The sequence below is a fragment of the Berghia stephanieae genome, chromosome 3 (genome assembly GCF_034508935.2).
Source record: "Berghia stephanieae isolate SIO BIC M18660-M18661 chromosome 3, UCSD_Bste_1.3, whole genome shotgun sequence".
Lineage (NCBI taxonomy): Eukaryota > Metazoa > Mollusca > Gastropoda > Nudibranchia > Aeolidiidae > Berghia > Berghia stephanieae.
Window position 1 is genome coordinate 33,624,757 of NC_088362.1, and position 19,217 is coordinate 33,643,973.

Here is a 19,217-nt window from a genome sequence, read left to right on the forward strand (position 1 = left end):
ATCGACTTGGGATCGAACTAAAGACCTGATTACCGGCGGAAACAGGGTCTAAAGTCGATCCCCACATTCGAGTCAGACTTTTTGAATGTGATTTTTTTCTTGTATTTATCTACTTCGTGTGACACTATTTCATACACGGCTTTGCAAATTTATATCTTACGCCAGTGCCTGCTCCCTAATTTGTCACTTTCCCATTCATCTCGGTTGGGTTGTCAATTGTCAATTCGTTGTAAGCAAAGTTTGGAGTTTTCTAACATGGACGAAGGTGTTTATGTTTTAAAGAAGCAAGCAACAGATGTTTACGGTTAGTTGTGATATTGAATGACTAATTTGATTCAGGACAAGGAAAATATTTTGTCATTCTTTCACTCATTTCATTCAGAGATTCGTTCAAGTTAGTCTTACAGAAAAAAAGTGAAATAACATATAATAAATAGATAAGTAAATAGATAAATAAATATGTAGCTAAATAAATAAATAGATAAACAAATAAATGGATAAGTTAATTAAATAAATAATTAAATAAAAGTGACAACAAACAGTATATTATATAAAAACATTTTGAGTATTTATACAGAGCTATGTCCGAACTGCTCAAAGCTCTTTACAGGGGGTCGGTCCCCAGCCAACGTTTGTTCGACAGTATTACATCCTTTTTTTCAGAGACAACACTACAACAGGCCAGGTACTCGTGTCAAATGTGAACCTGGTGAAATAAAGTGATTAAAGAGCTTTTTCCAAGGACTCAACTTTGCATCACTCAGTCGTACTCGAATGGGGACATACGGTCTGAAAGTGATTGGCATGTCACACGTAAAAGCCGCACAGAGCGAGAGGAAGGGGCGCAGTACTTTGAAAAAACACGTAGTATCGATAGATAGTTGAAGGACTAGTTTTCTATCCAAGATTTTAAATTCGTGTTTCTCCGGAATGCGACAAAGAAGAGTTGTCCAGTCTTGTCTCCAAAAAGCCCCCTGTTAAAGTTAAAGTCTCTCTTTTCTAGCCCCAAATGGTGAGAGCAAGTTGAGAGGAGAAGTCCTGTTAGGTGCCTTCTCTCTCTCTCTCTCTCTCTCTCTCTCTCTCTCTCTCTCTCTCTCTCTCTCTCTCTCTCTCTGTGTGTGTGTGTGTGTGTGTGTGTGTGTGTACCCTTAGTTTAATATAACTTGAACATCCTATACTCATTTAAGGTCTGATAACCCAGATATTTATAATCCCATTGTTGTCATGCAAATACTCTCAAACCAAGGCAAAATATCCTCTATTACAATAAGGGCTAACAACAATGTTGAAACAAGCCTATAAATACGTGTGGTTATCAGACCTGCAAAATATATGCACGTCGGTTCGGAAGTCCGGATGGGTTAGTATAATATAACTTGACCCCTACGTTCACATGTAATCAATAACTGTATCGATAATATAAAGACCGGTGTACAATTGAGATAAGCTAACAAGGCCGATGCTGACCTCTTAAATAAGCAACTATCATTGTTGTTAAAAGCCACTGACCACTCTTAAGCTCGGATTGCTATACAGTATTCTCTGCATTCTAGCACGCCGAATTCCTGCACGCTCTGAAACACGACACGCTGGAGCTGGGTGACCAAATGTTTTCTTTAGAAGGAATGGAATTTACGTCTCATCTGCTCTTTATTGTTTTTTTTAATGAGTAGTTCTCACTAAATTCTATCAATCAGACTATAACCGTTCAATGTTACACATAGTGTGGTGTGTTGGTACGTTATATCTGGCTGGTGTATGTTATGCGTTTTATGGCTAAACGCATAGCATCAATATAAGTAAGTACCTCCCGTGAGAATTTGATTCTGGACATTCGGATTCTAGAACGGTTTTCGGCTTTTGGTAAAGATCTGAACAAGTGTCCGTGAAAGGTGCCAGAAAAATACAAGAAAAAAAAGCAGTTTAAAAAATCAGTCTACCTCGACAGGAGATCGAACCTCAGACTTTCTGATTACCGGTCAGACGTGCTACCATTCGTTCTTTTCCCCTGTCCTCAAGACGCCTAATCCAATTCCACCTTTTCCTTCTCACCACCACATTAATTTTCTCTGCATCTGCCAATTCCAGAATCCTCTCATTCTTTGCATATTGTTATTCTCATTATTCCTCTCAAGCAATTATTTAGAGTTCTATATCTTTTTTGTCAAGCTTCATGTCTTGGAGCATATCTATGAGTCAGACAGACCAACGTTTAACGATCTTCTAGCTTATCATTCCAGATTTTCCAATCATTAACCAATTACTGCAGACTCTGAAATCATATTAAACTTTGGCCAGAAAACGTCCTGGAACCCAATTTATCGTTTTTGACAAGATAGGACAATTAATCGAACGATAGGTGAATGACAAGTGTTCTGGCCAAATTTTTAAATACGTGTTTTCCAGCGTACGGCAGTTTAGTGGTGAATGAAGACACAAAACTAGTAGTGTAGAGAACATGACCATGCCTCTCTGCCTCTAACCCAAAATGATTTGGATTATCCAAACAGTCAATATTCAGCAAACAATGATAGTGGTGAAAACTCAGAGAACTAGTGTGTTTATTTTTATAATTGCATACTCCAAGTGCACACGTGTTAATATCAATCAACTAAAAATCTCACAGTTCTCGAGTTATTCAAACTTGAAATTGTCATAATATGGATTACGCACTGTAAATAGTATCAGATGAACTATCAGGTTTGTTATTGTTTTTCCATCGCGTTTGTGATTGTTCCAACTCAACTGTATTAACAACTATAAAAATTTCATGTTACACAGTTTGTGTGTGTCGTTATACTTCCGGATGCAATGTGTGAACTCCTTGGCCAAGCGCATTCTATCTATACTTACTTACTTACTTATCCGAACCAGCGACCACCTGAGCTCTAGCCCTTCGGTCTTGTGCCATGACGTAGAAGTTAGACGTCTTTTGTAGTTGTTCCTGGTGACTATAAAGTGTGTTACTGATGCTTGGATTTGTAGGGAGGAATGTGCATCTCAGGTCTTTAAGAGGTTGACATTCAAGCAAGTGGTGTGTTACTGTTTCATTGGGGTGTTGACATAGGGGGCAGGAAGGGGATGTGTCTTTTGTAATTTTGCTTAAATGGTTGTTGAGCGGTATGTGTTGTGTTCTTAGTTGAAAGATGATGCTTTGCTGGTGCCTTCTGAGCTTATTTAGGCAATCGGTCTTTACAGTAGTGGTCATATGGGAAAACATACATCTACCCATGGTGCTTATTGCCCAACTGTTTATCCATTCTTCTCTCTTATTTGTTTTGATTATTTGTTTCGCTGTGTCTAAGGTTACTGGAATTGATGGTTGTAAAATTGTTGATCCGAGTCGGGCTAGTCTGTCTGCATTGTCATTTCCTGGTATATTTGAATGTCCGGTATCCACTGGAGAGATAAGTCTACTCTGTGTGTTGTAAGGAATTCATCTAGTTGAGATCTTAAACTATTGAAGGTTGAGGAGAGTTTATCTAAATCTAGAGCTTGGAGAACCGATTTGGAGTCTGTGAAGATGACAGTGTTTTGAAGTTTTGAAGGGTTTCGCTGGAAAACAAAAGAGAGGTGTCGCAGTGAGGCTTCTATTGCAACTGCCCCTGCCTTGTAGTTTGAGCAGGAGCTTCCGCAAGAATTGTGGATTTTATCACGGGTTTTATCTGGGTATTCTACTACAAACCCATACCCAGTATTTTTAGTTCCTTTGTGGGCAGATCCATCTGTGTAAACATGTATCCAGTTGTCTGGGTATTCTTGTATTGTCTTCATTGCTAATGTTTGTATATCTGATTTGTTTTTATTTCTTGTTGTTTCTTCTATGAGGTTAGTCTTTATTTTTAGAAGTTTTAGTTCGGCGTATGGAGGTTTTTGACTGATTAAAATAGATTTTTCTCTGTTTTCTGGGAGTCTGTGTCTTTCATTCAAGTTGTTAGCAATGTGTAGCAGGGATTTTTGTTTTAATCTTGTTCTTGGTTTCCATTTCTCTACTAGAATTCTGTTTGGATGGTTTTCCTATTTTGGTTTGTATCTTTCAACCATTTCAAGCACTGCTGATTGTCTGCGAAGTCCAAGTGGTTCCACATTAGTATGTGTGTCGATCTCAGGGCACCGGAGATGAAGCGAAGGGCTTGGTTTTGTACTCTGTCCAAGGTTTTATGTGTGTTTTACTACCTACATTTTGGAGGGCTAAATTGTAGTCCATGACGGAACGCACATAGCCTAAATAGAGTTTTCGAAGCGAGTTTTTGTCTGCTCCCCAATTAGTACTGGCTAGTCGTTTTAGTAACTGGAGTCTCTTTGTGGCTTTCATTTTTACATTCTGAGTGTGTTTGTTCAGAGATAGTTGTCTGTCTAACTGTATGCCTAGATATGTGGGATTTTCTTCTTTCTCGAGTCGATGGCCTTGGATGGAGAGTGTTATTTCTTTCTTGGAAACAGGATGGCTCTTAGTAAATATGGAGTAGACTGTTTTATTGCAATTTACTTTTAAATTCCATTTATCACAGAAGGTGTTTAAGCTTTCTAAATCTTCATTTATTCTATTGGAGGCTATTGGTAGGTGCTTCGTATTATACGACATAACTAAATCGTCAGCATATAGGGCCTTTTCTGTCTGTAATACTTCTGGTAGATCATTTATAAAAATAAGAAAGAGAGTACAGCTGAGGCAGGATCCTTGTGGGAGACCTCCCTCTAATACTTCTCTGTTTGACAGTCCGTTATTAATTTTTGTTTGGATTGTTCTGTTACTGAGAAATTATTTAATCCAGAAGTAGAGATTTCCATCAATTCCGTAGTCCATCATTTTTGATAACAACCCTTTCCTCCATACGTTGTCATAGGCTTGTTGGAGTCAACAAAAACCGCGACTGTATGTTTTCCATCTTGAAAGCCATCAGTTATTTTTTGACTTAATCTAAACAATTGATCTTCTGTTCTTTGTCCTATCCTAAAGCCTGCCTGATATTTATTTAGTAGGCCACATGTCTCCAGCCACCAGTATAATCGGTTATTTACCATGCTCTCAGCGATCTTTCCAACACATGAGGTGAGAGATTTTGGTCGGTGACTTTTCGTTTCGTCGGATGGTTTATCTTTCTTTAAGATTGGAATTATAATAGCATTTTTCCATCCCCTTGGTACTATTCCTGTCTCCCAAGTTAGATTTATAAGTTTGAGAAACATCTGTTTACCTCTCACGCTAAGATGTAAGAGCATTTCATTGTGTATCTTATCTGCTCCAGGGGATTTCCTTAACTTGAGTTTTTTCATAGCTCTGTGAAGTTCTGACATGATAATGCCCTCTTTGAACAGATATGAGAATTTTTTTGTCCTTTTCACTTATTTTTGATGCCTTGTTTACTGAAGCAAAATGTTTGTTGAAGATTATAGCTTTTTTTTTTTTTTTGGGGGGGGGTCATCTACGATTGTTCCTTCTGCAGTTTTCATGGGCTTTGGGTTGGTTTTCGGGGTTTCATTGTTAAGATTATTAAGTAAGGCCCATGCTTTTTCCCATTTAGATTGAGGTCAATATTAGCGCATGTGTCTGCCCATTTCTTTCTTTTAGCGTTGTTAATAGTTCTTTTGACAATTGCAGATGCTTTATTGTACTCAATCTTGATTTTAATGGTTTTGTTTTCCTTTAAGTTTTTCCTTGTTTCCTTTCTTGCATTTACTGCTTTTTCAATTTCTTTGCTCCAGAAGGGTTTGTAATTTTGTCGACTACCTCTTGGAATTCCTGCTTTTGCAGCTGCAAAAATGGCTTTCGTTTAAATGTTCTACACTTGATGTATCTGTAATTTTTGGAAGCTGGTCATCTAATGCTGCTGTGAAAACATTCCAGTTTGCTTTCTTGAAATTCCATTTGGATTTCTGCTCAAATGTTTTCTTCTGTGTTTGAACTGTTATTTGTGTTAAAATTGGTTTATGGTCACTGCCTATTTCATCCAGGACTTTAATGTGACAAGAATTCAGAAGGTCAGAGGAGATGATGGTTAGATCGGGATGACTCAGGGACATATGAGCTCTGTGAAGAAGGGTGGGGACTGAGTCTGCATTTTGTAAAATGGTGAGGTTGGTTGTATTGCAAAGCTTTTCTAGTTCTTTTCCTGTGTTGTTTAAATTTTTGTATCCCCATAGTGGAGAGTGGCCATTGAAGTCACCAGCAATTATTGTGTTGTTGTATTGGGAACTGTTTAGATCTGTTAGGTTTATAGTACATCGTGGAGGGTTGTAAATATTGTAAATGGTAAATTCCTTATTTAGGTGCCATAAGGTGACTTTCTGTACATCGGTTGAGTTCTGTGATGGTTTAGAAGTAACATCTCCCGTGATGGCATTTCTTATATAAGTAATAACACCACGGCAGTCGTCACATTTGCAGGTATAGTATGTATAACCAGCAATATAAGGATCGCTATTTTTATACAGGGTTTCCTGAAGTAAAGTAATGTGAACTTCCTTTTCATTTAATAATTTCTTCAGCTCTGTCTTTTTATTCCTGATTCCACAAATGTTAATTTGTAAAATATTCAAATGTTTCTGGAATTTCTTTGTCCCAGTAGCTTACTTTTCGGGCAGATCAGCCTGGGTACTCACTGTCTGGCGCGGACCTTTTTCGAGAGGACGTCCGAGCTCGTATGATTTCCTTTTGTTTCTTATGGCATGCTGGGGAGTCTCTGGTCTGTCTTCCCACCCTAACCTGTATTCCTTGTCAGCTGCATAACATCAGGAGTTGAGCTGCAGATGCATGTTCCTCATATAATTAATTTTTATTGGGTTTAGCCAAGTAGCCTTCATTCTGTCTTTCCCACAGTCTCTTTCATGACTGACGGTCGCCCATTCCCCGCCACCTACTGTTTCCTGGCTTGCAGTTATCTATTTCAGTTATTATTTCTGCTTAAAGGGCCATATTTCATAAACAGAGGATCGTCACGTCCTGGGTCATTTGTGTCGATGAGAGATTCTGTGGGCCTTAAACAAAGGGATACCAGCCCTTTCCCCTAAAAATCTCAATTTTTTAAGAAGGATACATGATTACAATCAATCACAGATAGTCATACAGAAGACATGGGCCACAGGCCGACCAAAGAGGGAGTATGGAAGTGTTAATGTTACAGCACTAGGAACAAGTATGAGCTATAGGGGTAGATTAAGAAAAGTAAGGACATACAGAGGACACCACACTACAGAATGAGTGTGAGGTGGGTGGGTGAGGAGCAGAGCGTGTACCACTCACCTATGGGTTCTGTCTCCTGCACCTTAAGAGGAAGGGGTCCCAACTACTCCCTAGCCCGGTTATACCGCCGGGGACTCGGTCGCGCCCATAACAAACTCAGTAGAAACAGGGAACACCAAGGGAAGGCGCTGTTATGGACACAATAATACATGAGAGGCCATATGCAGTAATCTCTGTCAGACAGGATCAATGCACCTGGAAATGAGAGATGTTGGGTTCGAAATGCACATCAATTTCCTTTCAGCAAGCGGGACGTCCGGCCCAGACCTTACAGCTCCCCACGCACTGTATAATAATTTAACACAATATATTTTTTCTCACTGTAAGAGAATTATTTCATTAATTATAAAATATCTCACTACCACTTGAGGCAGCGGAATATGACAGCTCTTACGATTATCTTTTCTAACCTTTGATATCACACTGTAGTAGGTCCGGAAAACTGATTTTTCAAGCCATACAGTTCAATTTTGTCATTTTTGCTGAACAATTTGCAAATTATAAGTATTTTTAGGGAGGTCTGAGATTCCATCTCCAGTCGAAGTCGACTGATTTTTGGGATGTGGTTTTATTTTCGTTTTGTTTGTCTTAATTTTTGTTTGTTTGTTTGTTTGTTTGTGTTTTGTTTTTGTTTTTGTTTTGTTTTTTGGGGGTTTTTTGTTTGTTTTTGGTTTGCTTATTTGTTTGTTGTTGTTTCTTTTGTTTGTATATTATGTAATTGTTTGATTATTTGTTTGTTTATTTATATTTTTATTTCACATTGTTTGGCACTGTTTCCTACACACCTTTTCAGATTTCTATCTTACATCAATCTCTATAAAATACAATACGCAAAATTAAGTCCCTGGAAAAGGGAAAAGCTTTTTATTCACATTCTTTATCACCTTAAACAGATGTAAAAGGAGTACCTAGCCGCTAACAGTTGTCTCTGTCAAAAATAAAATTGTAATATTATCATCTCACTGGCGTCGAGAGTGTCTCGTCCGACATGTTAAGTGTTGCTGTTGGTTTGGGACATCTTGTAAAACGCTTTTAGCATATTTAGTGGATGTTGCACTATACATAAAAAAGAAGTCCCTCAGAGCTAATTCCCGTTTCAAAAGCGACAGTAGCAATTGCTTGCTTTCCTTTTGATAGGACGCTAGTCTATCGCAAAGTATTTCCCACCAGATAAAACAGAACCGGCTACCCAATCACTTGTGGACGGACACGGAGAGTTAGACTAAATCTCGACTTTACTCAGGATCGATCCATGTGCCTTTCCGTGTGGAGCGAGTGCCCTACGAACTGAGCTATCGGGACTGCCATAAATAATCTCAATATTTTATATGGCCTTTTTAATTAATTTATTTATTTATTTATTTATTTATTTATTATTGTTTTTGTTTTGTTTTGTTTTGTTTTGTTTTGTTTTTTTGTTTTTTTTTTTTTGGGGGGGGGGCTGTTTCTTTTGTTTTGTTTTGTTTTTAATTGTAAGAAGTTAGTTTGTTTTTGTTATTTGTTGTTTTTGTTCTGTAATTTTTTTTGTTTTTGTTGTTTGTTTTTTGGGGGGTTTTTTAATTAATTTTTTTTTTTGCCTTTATTATTTTTTTGTTTGTTTGTTAGCGATGATTTTGGTTTGTTTGTTTTTTGGTGCTTTTTTTTTTTTTTGACGGGTTTATTTATTTTTAATTTGTTTGTTTCTTTTTTCTTTTCTTTGCTTTTTGGTTCGGGGGGGGGGGAGGTATGGAAGGGAGTGGGGGTTGTATGTTTTATTTTATGTTTTCGTTGCTTCAATTCATAGTGTACATTTCTATCTCTCACCCTTCAGATCCAAATCATCATTTACAAGAGCATGAATTGGACACCTCCGGTCTGGCCGACATTCCATTTGGGCGTGGGCTGATGAAGGAATTTGGCCTGAAACAAGACTTAATATTCCTGAACCACGGCAGCTACGGCACTGTGCCAAACCGTGTCCTCCGCCTTCAACACGAGTATGGGTTTCTATTTTTTGCTATTAAGATTATAATCACGAAATTAATAATAATAATAATAATAATAATAATAATAATAATAATAATAATAATAATAATAATAATAATAATAATAATAATAATAATAATAATAATAATAATAATAATAATAATGATATAGTAGTGTAAGTAAGAAGAAGAAGAAGAAGAAGAAGAAGAAGAATGATATAGATTTATAGTGAGCCAAACATCCCTTCATCTGGACGGCTCAGGGCGCATAACAAACATTCAGCCCTAACACAGTACACGAACAATGCATTAATACACATAATAGGGAAGTTAAGTTTTGACGTCACGTTTTCTATTTATTTTTTGTTCCTAAATCCGTGGAAGTGTGCACGTAACCAGTCCTTCGGAATAATGAATAATAATGAATAGGTTACATATTGAGTATAAGGTAGCATAACTACTTTAGTTACTTTAGCAGGATGTACAGTCATATTATAAAAATTACGGGACGTAGAAGAGCGAGGGTGGATGGTGTTTACTGACGACTGGTATACATATTCATATAGACTAGAAAATAGGATGCCATCAATCTGAAACCAGAAGGTATGTATTCAGTTCCCCGGAAGAGTAGTTTTACACTTCCAATTAGATAAGAAACAATTATTTTGGAATCACATTTTTCTTCCCTATTAAAGGAAAGCCTGTCTGAATGAAAATGTCTTCAATCGCCGCTTGAAATCCTCTAGTGAAGACAATGAACGTTTTTTATATGGTAGAAAATTCCACAGCCTTCGACCAAGTGCTGAAAGGCGTGTTCATTTAAATAAATAAATGTGAGCCATCGCCTCTAAACGCTGTCGTGTCGAAGTGGTTTAGTTGCCAAAAACTGAATTTAGAATCATGTGTTCGATCGTCCCAAAACGCTATTATGTCGGGATGACCCAGATGCTAAAAAATCATATTAAAGCCAAACTGATCAAAAATATTCAATCATTGTTTTAGCACTCTCAAATTCTGTATTCATTCTTCTCAACAAAACATATAAACTCCTCTAATGGTCCCGACATACACCTATTTGAGACGATAGGTCAATGATTTGATATCTACTTGGACTACGTTTCTATCGACGTGCTCTTATTTGCAGGTCAGATGACTTACTTGACTTATGCCTCTTGGCTCCTGGCGGAGCATAGGGCCTCAACAGCACTCTTCCATCTTCTTCTGTCCTTGGCACAGACCTTTGCCTCACTCCAGGTAACATTGGAGACGCTCAAATCTTGGTGAAGGCTTCTTCTCCACGTCTGTTTTGGACGACCCCGTTTCCTCTTGCCCTGTGGGTTCCATTCGAGAGCCTGCTTGGCTATATTACAGGGCTCTTTCCGCAGGGTATGGCCAACCCATCGCCACTTTCTGCGTCTAACTTGGACATCCATTTTGTTCTTGGTTTGGATTCGGCACTCTGTCAAACCATTTCAACCCGAGTATTTGTCGAAGACAGCGATTGACAAAAGTTTGTATCTTGGCTGATGTGGTCAAGGTTGTTTGCCAAGTCTCTGACCAACAGGTCAGATGGCGGAACGTTATTATGGGCTTGGTTTAGAAATGTTAAGAGAGAGGAACACCCATTCATTTCAGTCAGACAAAAGATTATTTCCACTCATCAGGTATAATGTTGAGAGAGAGAGAGAGAGAGAAAGAGAGAGAGAGAGAGAGAGAGAGAGAGAGGGAGAGAGAGAGAGAGAGTAACATCCATTCATTTCAAAGCCTGTCTTGTTTTTGTTTTTTCACTCACCAGGTATATTGTTGAGAGAGAGGGTCACCCATTCATTCCAAGCAAAGATCGTTTGTTTTCTTTCTTTTTTCCACTCACCAGATGTAATGTTGTGAGAAATATTTATATATATATATATATATATATATATATATATATATATATATATATATTAAGAGAGAGAGAGAGAGAGAGAGAGAGAGAGAGAGAGAGAGAGAGAGAGAGAGAGAGAGAGGGGGGGCACCCATTCATTTTCAGACAAAGATCTTTTTTTCCACTCACAAGGTATGATGTTGAGAGAGAGAGAGGAACACCCAATCATTTCAAAGATCTTTTTTTTTCCCACTCACCAGGATACTGTTGAGAGAAAGGAACATTCGTTCATTTCAGGCAAAGATCATTGTTTTTCTTCTGTTTTTGTTTAACTCACCAGGTATAATGTTGAGAGAGAGGAACACCCCGACTTGTTTTATCGACTCAGCGCCAAGCAGTACGTGGACAAAGCAAAGCAGGAGATTGCGTCTTTCATCAACGCTAAAGTCGAAAATGTCATGCTGATCAGCAATGCAACGACAGGTGCACTCCACACCGACGTGTATATATTTACAGGTCTGATACCCCAAATTGTTTGGACACATTGTTGTAATGAAAATACTCTCAAATCAAGTGTTCTCCATTACAACGTTAAACCAAGCCCATAATTGCGTTCGGGTATCAGACCTGCTAATATGTGCACGTCAGTCCGTGGCTATGTGCAATATTTTTTTTTTTTTTTTTTTGCGTTACAAAATTTGAAGATCATAATATTTAAGAACATTTTTTTTTAAAAATAAATAAATAAAACTCAAATGACGTGAATCTATTAGTCGTTCAGAGCCATTAGGCTCATGGGACCGGAGTTTATCCTGGTTTCTATAGCGGAAACAGACTATATCAATTACTTGCTACCCTTGAAAAGCATGCTAGTCTATCGCAAAGTACTTTCCACCAGATCTTACAAACCCAGCTACCCAATCTCTGCTGGGTGGACAGGAGGGTTAGTTAAAAATCTCCATTTCACCCTGACCGATCTCGGTTCCTTTGCATATAAAGTAAGTTCTATACCAATAGAGCTATTGAGACCCTCATGGTGAAAATCTAGGCTACCGCCTTATTTAGTCAATTAATGTTGAGTTGTGCCCCGCTTTGTGGTCTAATGGGTTGACATTCGCCTTCGGATTTGTAGTTCCCTTGTTTGAGCCCGCTTTGGCGGTTCAAAGTTGAGTCTTTGGAAAAGGCTCTCTCGGCAATTCCCTCATCGTAATCAGGTTTTAAATGAGTGCCTGATTTGTAACTGTGTTGTCTATGTCGACAAAAAAAATTGCAATAGCGGCTTTCAGGCGTGATGTTTCACTCTACATGTCATTTTGACTTTGGGCCTCTTGTAAAGCGCATTCAGCACAAGTGGATATTGCGCTATATAAAAGCTCAAGTTTGTTTTGATTTTGTTGTTTGCGGGGGTTTTTTAGCTTTATTTTATCAGACCAATAAATAAATAAATGTTATTTTTTAAACCAGACATTGTTGCTTCCCTCTGTTTTTTTTTTATGCTCAAGGCTTCAACTGTTTGGTGAAAAATTATCCGTTTAAAAGTGGAGATGCCATTTTGGACACGTCCATATCCTATGGCTCCGTGATGAATCTGACTTATGACTTCACTAGGAGACTCAGGCCAGGTAGGTGATACGCATTTCCTGTATCCCTCCGTGTATCTCTCTCTCTCTCTCTCTCTCTCTCTCTCTCTCTCTCTATCTATCTATCTATCTATCTATCTATCTCTCCCTCTCTCTCTCTCTCTATCTATCTATCTATCTATCTATCTATCTTTCTCTCTCTCTCTCTCTCTCTCTCTCTCTATCTATCTATCTATCTATCTATCTGTCTATCTATCTATCTATCTATCTTTCTCTCTTTCTCTCTCTCTCTCTCTCTCTCTCTCTCTCTCTCTCTCTCTCTTTCTTTCTTTCTTGTTCAAAGCGCTTTACGAGGAATTCCTAGCCAACAGCAATACTTAACACGTAGAACGAGACATGACGCCTGTTTGGCGATATTGCAAACTTTTTTTTCGGACAGAGGCAACGGTGTTAACGGCCAGGTACTCATTTTACACCTGAGTACGGTGAGTGAATGCGATTAAAGAGTCTTTTCCAAGGACTCAACTATGCGCCGAGCCAGGCTCGAACCCAGGACCTTCCGATCCGAAAGCGAGTGTCATACCACAAGACCGCACTACTCCGTCTTTACTCAAAATGTTATCTCACGCTATCTAATGAATGTGTTATGATTATATTTAAAGCAAAAGGAACAAGTTTAACTTTGACGTCTTTTATACTCTTTGAAAGATGTTCAAAACAGACGTAATGTGATGTATCAATTGATGTTATGCGTTAGGTAAAATACTCACAACATCAACCAGTCAGATAAAATGTACCAACTCATAAAACTATGTGTAACCTATGTTTACAGTCTGACCGATAAAATTTAGTGAGAACTAATCATCAAAATGACTGTTTAAAACACAATAACAAAGAACTGAGTGTCGTCAATTTCGTTCCATCCATAAGCCGAGCCTAACCCATCTTTTTCAAGTGCTAGAAACGAAAATTTCCTATCTCTGATAAGTTGAACTTTAATTAGATTTTTTTTTTTTTTTTTTTTTTTTTGGCATCTCGTTCATCCGACATAATACCATTTTTAAAACGATGAGTGGCATATATATATATTTCAAATTTTGTTGTTTTTTTTTTCCTATTCATTATTATTCAAAAGATGTGGAAAGAATTCATTTGGAGATCAGCCTACCCATCAAAGATGAGGATGAAATTGTTGCCAAGTACGAGGAAATTCTGACCAAGCATCCAAACATCAAGGTGGCTCTTTTAGGTAAGATTTAATGGATTTTCATTTTCATAACGTTAATTACAGAAACTAGTGGAAAACTCGCAATATTTGCAGAGAAATAAAAGATTTTACAAAGAGGCACTCATCTCTTTTAATTATTACACTATTGTATTGTGGAAATTAGCATAGCTCGAGATGAATCTTTTGAGCCATCTACGATCAAAATCGGTCCGTAGGTTAGCGCAAATGAATCTGGCAATTCCCAGCATCAAATTATTATCATTATTCCCTAGCAGATTTTATAAATAATCAATTGAGTCAACGGTTGATAGAATTACTCTTACTCTTTTAAAAAGTATTGCAAGTTACTCGATCCAAAAAAAAATAGTTTTATAATTTTTAGATTTGCCATAATTTTGTGTTCGTTGACAAAACATTTAACATGGCTGTTCTGGACAATGTTAACACCCAACCCTATTTATTTTCTAAAGAATAGATGAGACCAATTCTGTATAAACAATTTGAATATTAATATTTTTGTTGTTTTTGTTATTGGTTGATGAAGGGTTTTGAGCCCAAAACGTTCCGCGCTTGGTATTTTGTTCTTATTCGAAGCTGTTATATGTATTTTTCTTCATTACTTTATATCACTTGATTTCTAACCGACGTTTACTCTAAAACCAACGCAATATATTGTCCAATACAAAAAAGTTTAAAATAATCCCATAATTGCCTTCGGTTATCAGACCTGCTAATATGTGCACCTTGTTTCTAACCTTTGTGTCCATTTTCAGACCACATCACGAGTCCCAGTTCCATCGTCATGCCGATTGCCAAGCTGGTCAAGGTGTGTCACAGTAAAGGTGTGTTAGTCTTTGTGGATGGAGCTCATTCCATTGGTCAACTACCATTAGACATGGAGGCCTTGCAAGCCGATGCCTTTACGTGTAAGTCTTTTTTGGGTTGTTTTTTTTATGTGCCAGTGAAGAACCTGAAATTTTGGCAAGGAAAATGACACTCTTCGGTTTTAATCATTATACTACTGCATTGTGAAAGTTAACATAGATTAAGACGAATCTTTTAAGCCATCAACGATCAAAATCGGTCAGGTGATAAATCTGGCAACAGGGTGGCAACTTCAAATGACCGATCACAATGCCCTAATCATTTAAATCAACAAGTGATAGATTTACCTTTAATTTTAAAAGAAAGGTTTGCAAGTTATCAATATGTAAAAAAAAATGTTTTATAATTTTTATTTTATTTTTTTCCCTGTAATTCTGTGCTTCTTTGCAAAAATTTAACAATGGCTTTACGGAACAATTTTGAGCCCCAACCCTATTTTTTCTTTTAAAATCTAGATGAGCTTTTGTGTAGCCCAAACATAAAACTGCACTAAATGCTACCAATACGGTAATATGTCCAAATAAGTCCAAATAATAAATTTCTAGATGAATGAATTCATTGTTTCCATTCGGGGCAATAATCTTTAATAAGGCAGTCATAACTTAAAGTCAATAATTGTCTTCGATTGATTCATTCTGATATAATACAGGATTAGCTCACTTGCGTGCTCAGAGTGTTTTATCAGGAGTCCCAAGTGAACAACAACACTTAACTTCTAGGACGCATAGCGTCTGTGGCTGCAGTTTCTGACGGGACCACGCTACAATCTTATGGCAATCTATCCAGGTGGCGATATTTGTTACCATATCTGTGTACAGTCGCAAACCCGCCCGGCAGTCACGTCACAATCCAACGTTCAACCAGATGCTCTGCGATTTCAGGTTCTTTGCAACAATATTGAAGGACCGGAAGTACCCACTGATGAAGCTTGGACGCTGTACTTTAGTCTGTTTGCAGCCACCCGGTGCCTCTTTTTTGCTGCCACAGAAGCCCGGTAGCTTATCTCCCACTTTCAATAAGACGACGTTCTATGGCTGTTTAAAATTCATACTGTTCCCATGATATATATATATATATATATATATATATATATATATATATATATATATATATATATAGCTAAGGCCTCAAACCAACCTGGTGTTTGATCCCGAGTTCATTATCCATCACTGCAAAAAGTTTTTATCCTCTATTGTCTTTGGACACTTCTTTAAAAAAAAAAAAACTTCATTGCATGCTTGAACTTCACTCACTTTTCTGCCGTTTTGTGGTCTTGGCGTATGACACTCGCCTTCAGATCGCCCCCTCGTGGATCTTTACCTTGCAGCGGTGAGGGGGCTTGAGCCACACGGGAGGGCAAAGGTGTAAATCCCGGTTGACCGTCACGAGACCATCCCGGGTATCGAGCCAACGAGCCACATGAGCTGCTCGCCCCGGTGTGTGACTAAATTTGATCCAACCCGGTGCCCGAATAGCAGCCGCTATCCCGGGCGTCACACTACTTCGATATGATGGTTCCAATTCAGTTCAGTCAATGACGAAGCGGTCTGCCGCCTAGCCAAATAATACCGCGTTCGTGTCGCCAGGGTCGTCGGCACGTTAGAGAAAAAAGCAAGCGTCCCTCTACACCTTCGATTTGCGGCCTGCCGATCAGAAAATGCGATATCGGGGATTGCGACCTGACGCACATATTGTCCCTGAATATCGAGAGCCAGAGGATGGCAAAAAATGAGCTTTTGTCAAAGCTGCTGGCCGCCCATAGCGTAGACATCCTCCTGTTACAGGAGACCCACCTTTACTCAAGCACGCAATCTTCCCGATTCCAGATCCCAGGCTATACGGTGGTCCAACGCGAGGACACTTCGATGCTCAAAGGAGGGGTTAGCGTTTACACTAAAGAGCCATCGAAGGTAAGGGTCATAGAGAGCTTAACGGACAGAAATGGGGTGAACCGATTTTCCGTGGAAGTAGGTGGACTGTGTTTGCATAATATCTACAAACCACCTGGAGCGAATTGGACTACACCACCGGTACCGGTTGTCAGCCATCCTTCCATCTGTCTGGGATACTTTAATAGCCACCATCACGAATGGGGCTACCGAAACTGCAACGAGGCAGGAAGACAACTCCGCTCATGGATGGACTGTAATGATCTACACCTAGTGTACGATCCTACAGCCAAGGGTACTTCAGGGGTACCCGCCATAAGAAGGAGTATACTCCAGACCTCACCCTCGTTACGAAAGGCGCGAACGGTGAACCGCTGAAGGTGAAGCGAACAGTCCTCGGGGACTTTCCACATAGCCACGGGCCGGTTCTTGTCACAGCTGGGGTGACAATACCGAGGGTGCAGTCTCTCACACTTTGCAGATGGAACTTCAGGAAGGCTGACTGGTGGGAATTCAGTTCCTATATCGAGCAGGTTTGCCCTGCCATTCCTCCCAAGTCTGAGAATATAACCAGATTTAGCACGCTACTGATGAAGAGCGCTCAACGTTCTATTCCACGGGGCAAACGGAAATTCTACACCCCTTGCTGGACAGCAGAGTCGGAAGAGCTGTACCAAGAGTACCAGCAGACCCAGTCCCAGGACGTAGCCGATAGACTACTTCAGTCTCTGGCAGAGGGAAGGAAGCAACGGTGGCAGGAGACCGTGGAAAGTCTCGACTTTACACACATCCAGCCGCCACGCTTGGCGTCTGATAAAGAAATTGGACCCGGAACGGAATTACGCGAAGGCTGCACCGGAGTGTGAGGCTGACACAATTGCCAAGAACATTAAGAACCGTAGCAAACGGGTCCCTAATCAGGCTTTTGAGCGCGGTGTCCGCAAGGCGTACCGTACGATTTTGGACTCGTTACCTGCGGAGGAATCGGACTGGACGGCCCCGTTCAGTCCCCGAGAAATGGGTGCAGCCATTAGCGATGTGAATAACGGCAAAGCAGCAGGGATAGATGGTGTATATCCCGATATGGTGACGCATCTGGGCCCCAGGGCACGGACCTGGCTGGCAGAGGCAATGTCCGACGTCCTTGCAAAAGGAAAGCTTCCACAAGTGTGGAAGCATGCGAAGATAGTTGCCATCCTGAAGCCCGGGAAACCGGCGAAGGAGGCCGACAGTTACAGATCCATATCTCTACTGAGCTGTCTTTACAAATTGTTGGAGCGTGTTCTATTAAACCGATGGGGGCCGTTCCTAGACGCTGCCCTGCCACCCGAGCAGGCGGGCTTCAGGGAGGGGAGGTGCACCACGGAGCAGGTCATTGCCCTTACAGAGCATATTGAGCATGGGTTCGAGAGAAAACAGCAAACAGGTGCTGTCTTTATAGACCTATCAGCGGCGTACGATACGGTCTGATGCGAAAGGTTGATGCTCAAACTAGCAAAAATCATAAGGTGCAAAAAGACCTTGAAGTTGTTCTCTTTGATCTTGGGAGAAAGGCAATTCCATGTCGCGCTGGGAGACGCCACGAACAAAGTAAGGAAATTGAAGAATGGGGTCCCTCAGGGGTCGGTACTTGCGCCAATGTTGTTTAACGTCTACATTAGCGATATGCCGAACACTTCCTCCCTGAGGCTGGGATACGCGGATGACTGGGCACTCGTTACTCAGAGTAAAGTGTGGACCCGTCTCGAGAGCGTACTCAGCGAGGACGTCACCAGACTCAAATCCTACTTCGACAAGTGGTACCTGAAGATGAACACTTTAAAAACCGTGGCCACTGCATTTCACTTATGCAGTTCTTGGCACACCCGCAAACGTCCTAGTCGGGGACCAGCCACTCCCATATGAGCCGCATTCAAAATATTTAGGGGTGACGTTGGATCGCAGCCTTACCTATCGGGTGCATCTCCAAGGGGTTGCCCGGAAAATAGAGAAGCGGTGCAGTCTTCTGAGGAAGCTGGCGGGATCGACTTGGGGCGCTAGCCAAGCGCTCCTGAGAACGTCCGCCTTGGCACTATGCCATTCCACCGCGGAGTGTTGCGCTCCAGTGTGGGGTAGAAGCAGAAACGTTGAGAAGGTGGATGTAAAACTTCGCAAGTCGATGCACATGGTGTCAGGAACACTAGCAACAACCCCTAGAGAATGGGGCCCGATAATGGCAGCGATCCAGCCCCCGATGTCCGGAGGGAGACGATTACGGGAAACTGGCTGAGTAAGATCAAAGAGAGAGGGAATGGGGATACCCCTCTGATGCGCATAATGGACGGCGCCCCCGTTTCGAGCTGAAATAAGTCCCGGCAACCCTTGTACACAGAATCCCTGACTACGTCTAGAGCTGCACATACGAGATGGAAGTCGGTTTGGACGAATTCAATCCCTCGTGGGGGCGGGGACGTTACCTCCTCTAAGCTTGGTGAGAAGTTGCCATGCTTTGATACCAGTAAGAGGAGACACTGGGTGACTGCGAATTTGCTTCGGTCGAGGAGCTGCCTCACGGCCAGTGCCCT

The 19,217-nt window shown here is 40.2% G+C and overlaps 1 protein-coding gene across 3 annotated transcripts in view; it reads left to right on the forward strand.

Annotated features, from left to right (window-relative positions):
* Positions 1-19,217, forward strand: part of LOC144967577 (uncharacterized) — a 46,744-nt gene that overhangs the window by 15,604 nt on the left and 11,923 nt on the right. For 2 of the 3 annotated variants that reach the window (XM_078905022.1, XM_078905021.1), the window contains exons 2-6: positions 9,054-9,219; positions 11,412-11,554; positions 12,574-12,693; positions 13,787-13,900; positions 14,653-14,805. In XM_078905022.1, the coding sequence (XP_078761148.1) occupies positions 9,054-9,219; positions 11,412-11,554; positions 12,574-12,693; positions 13,787-13,900; positions 14,653-14,805 (696 nt within the window). Of the gene's footprint in view, positions 1-165; positions 305-9,053; positions 9,220-11,411; positions 11,555-12,573; positions 12,694-13,786; positions 13,901-14,652; positions 14,806-19,217 lie in introns of all 3 variants that reach the window. The other variant, XM_078905023.1, reaches the window with a different exon arrangement.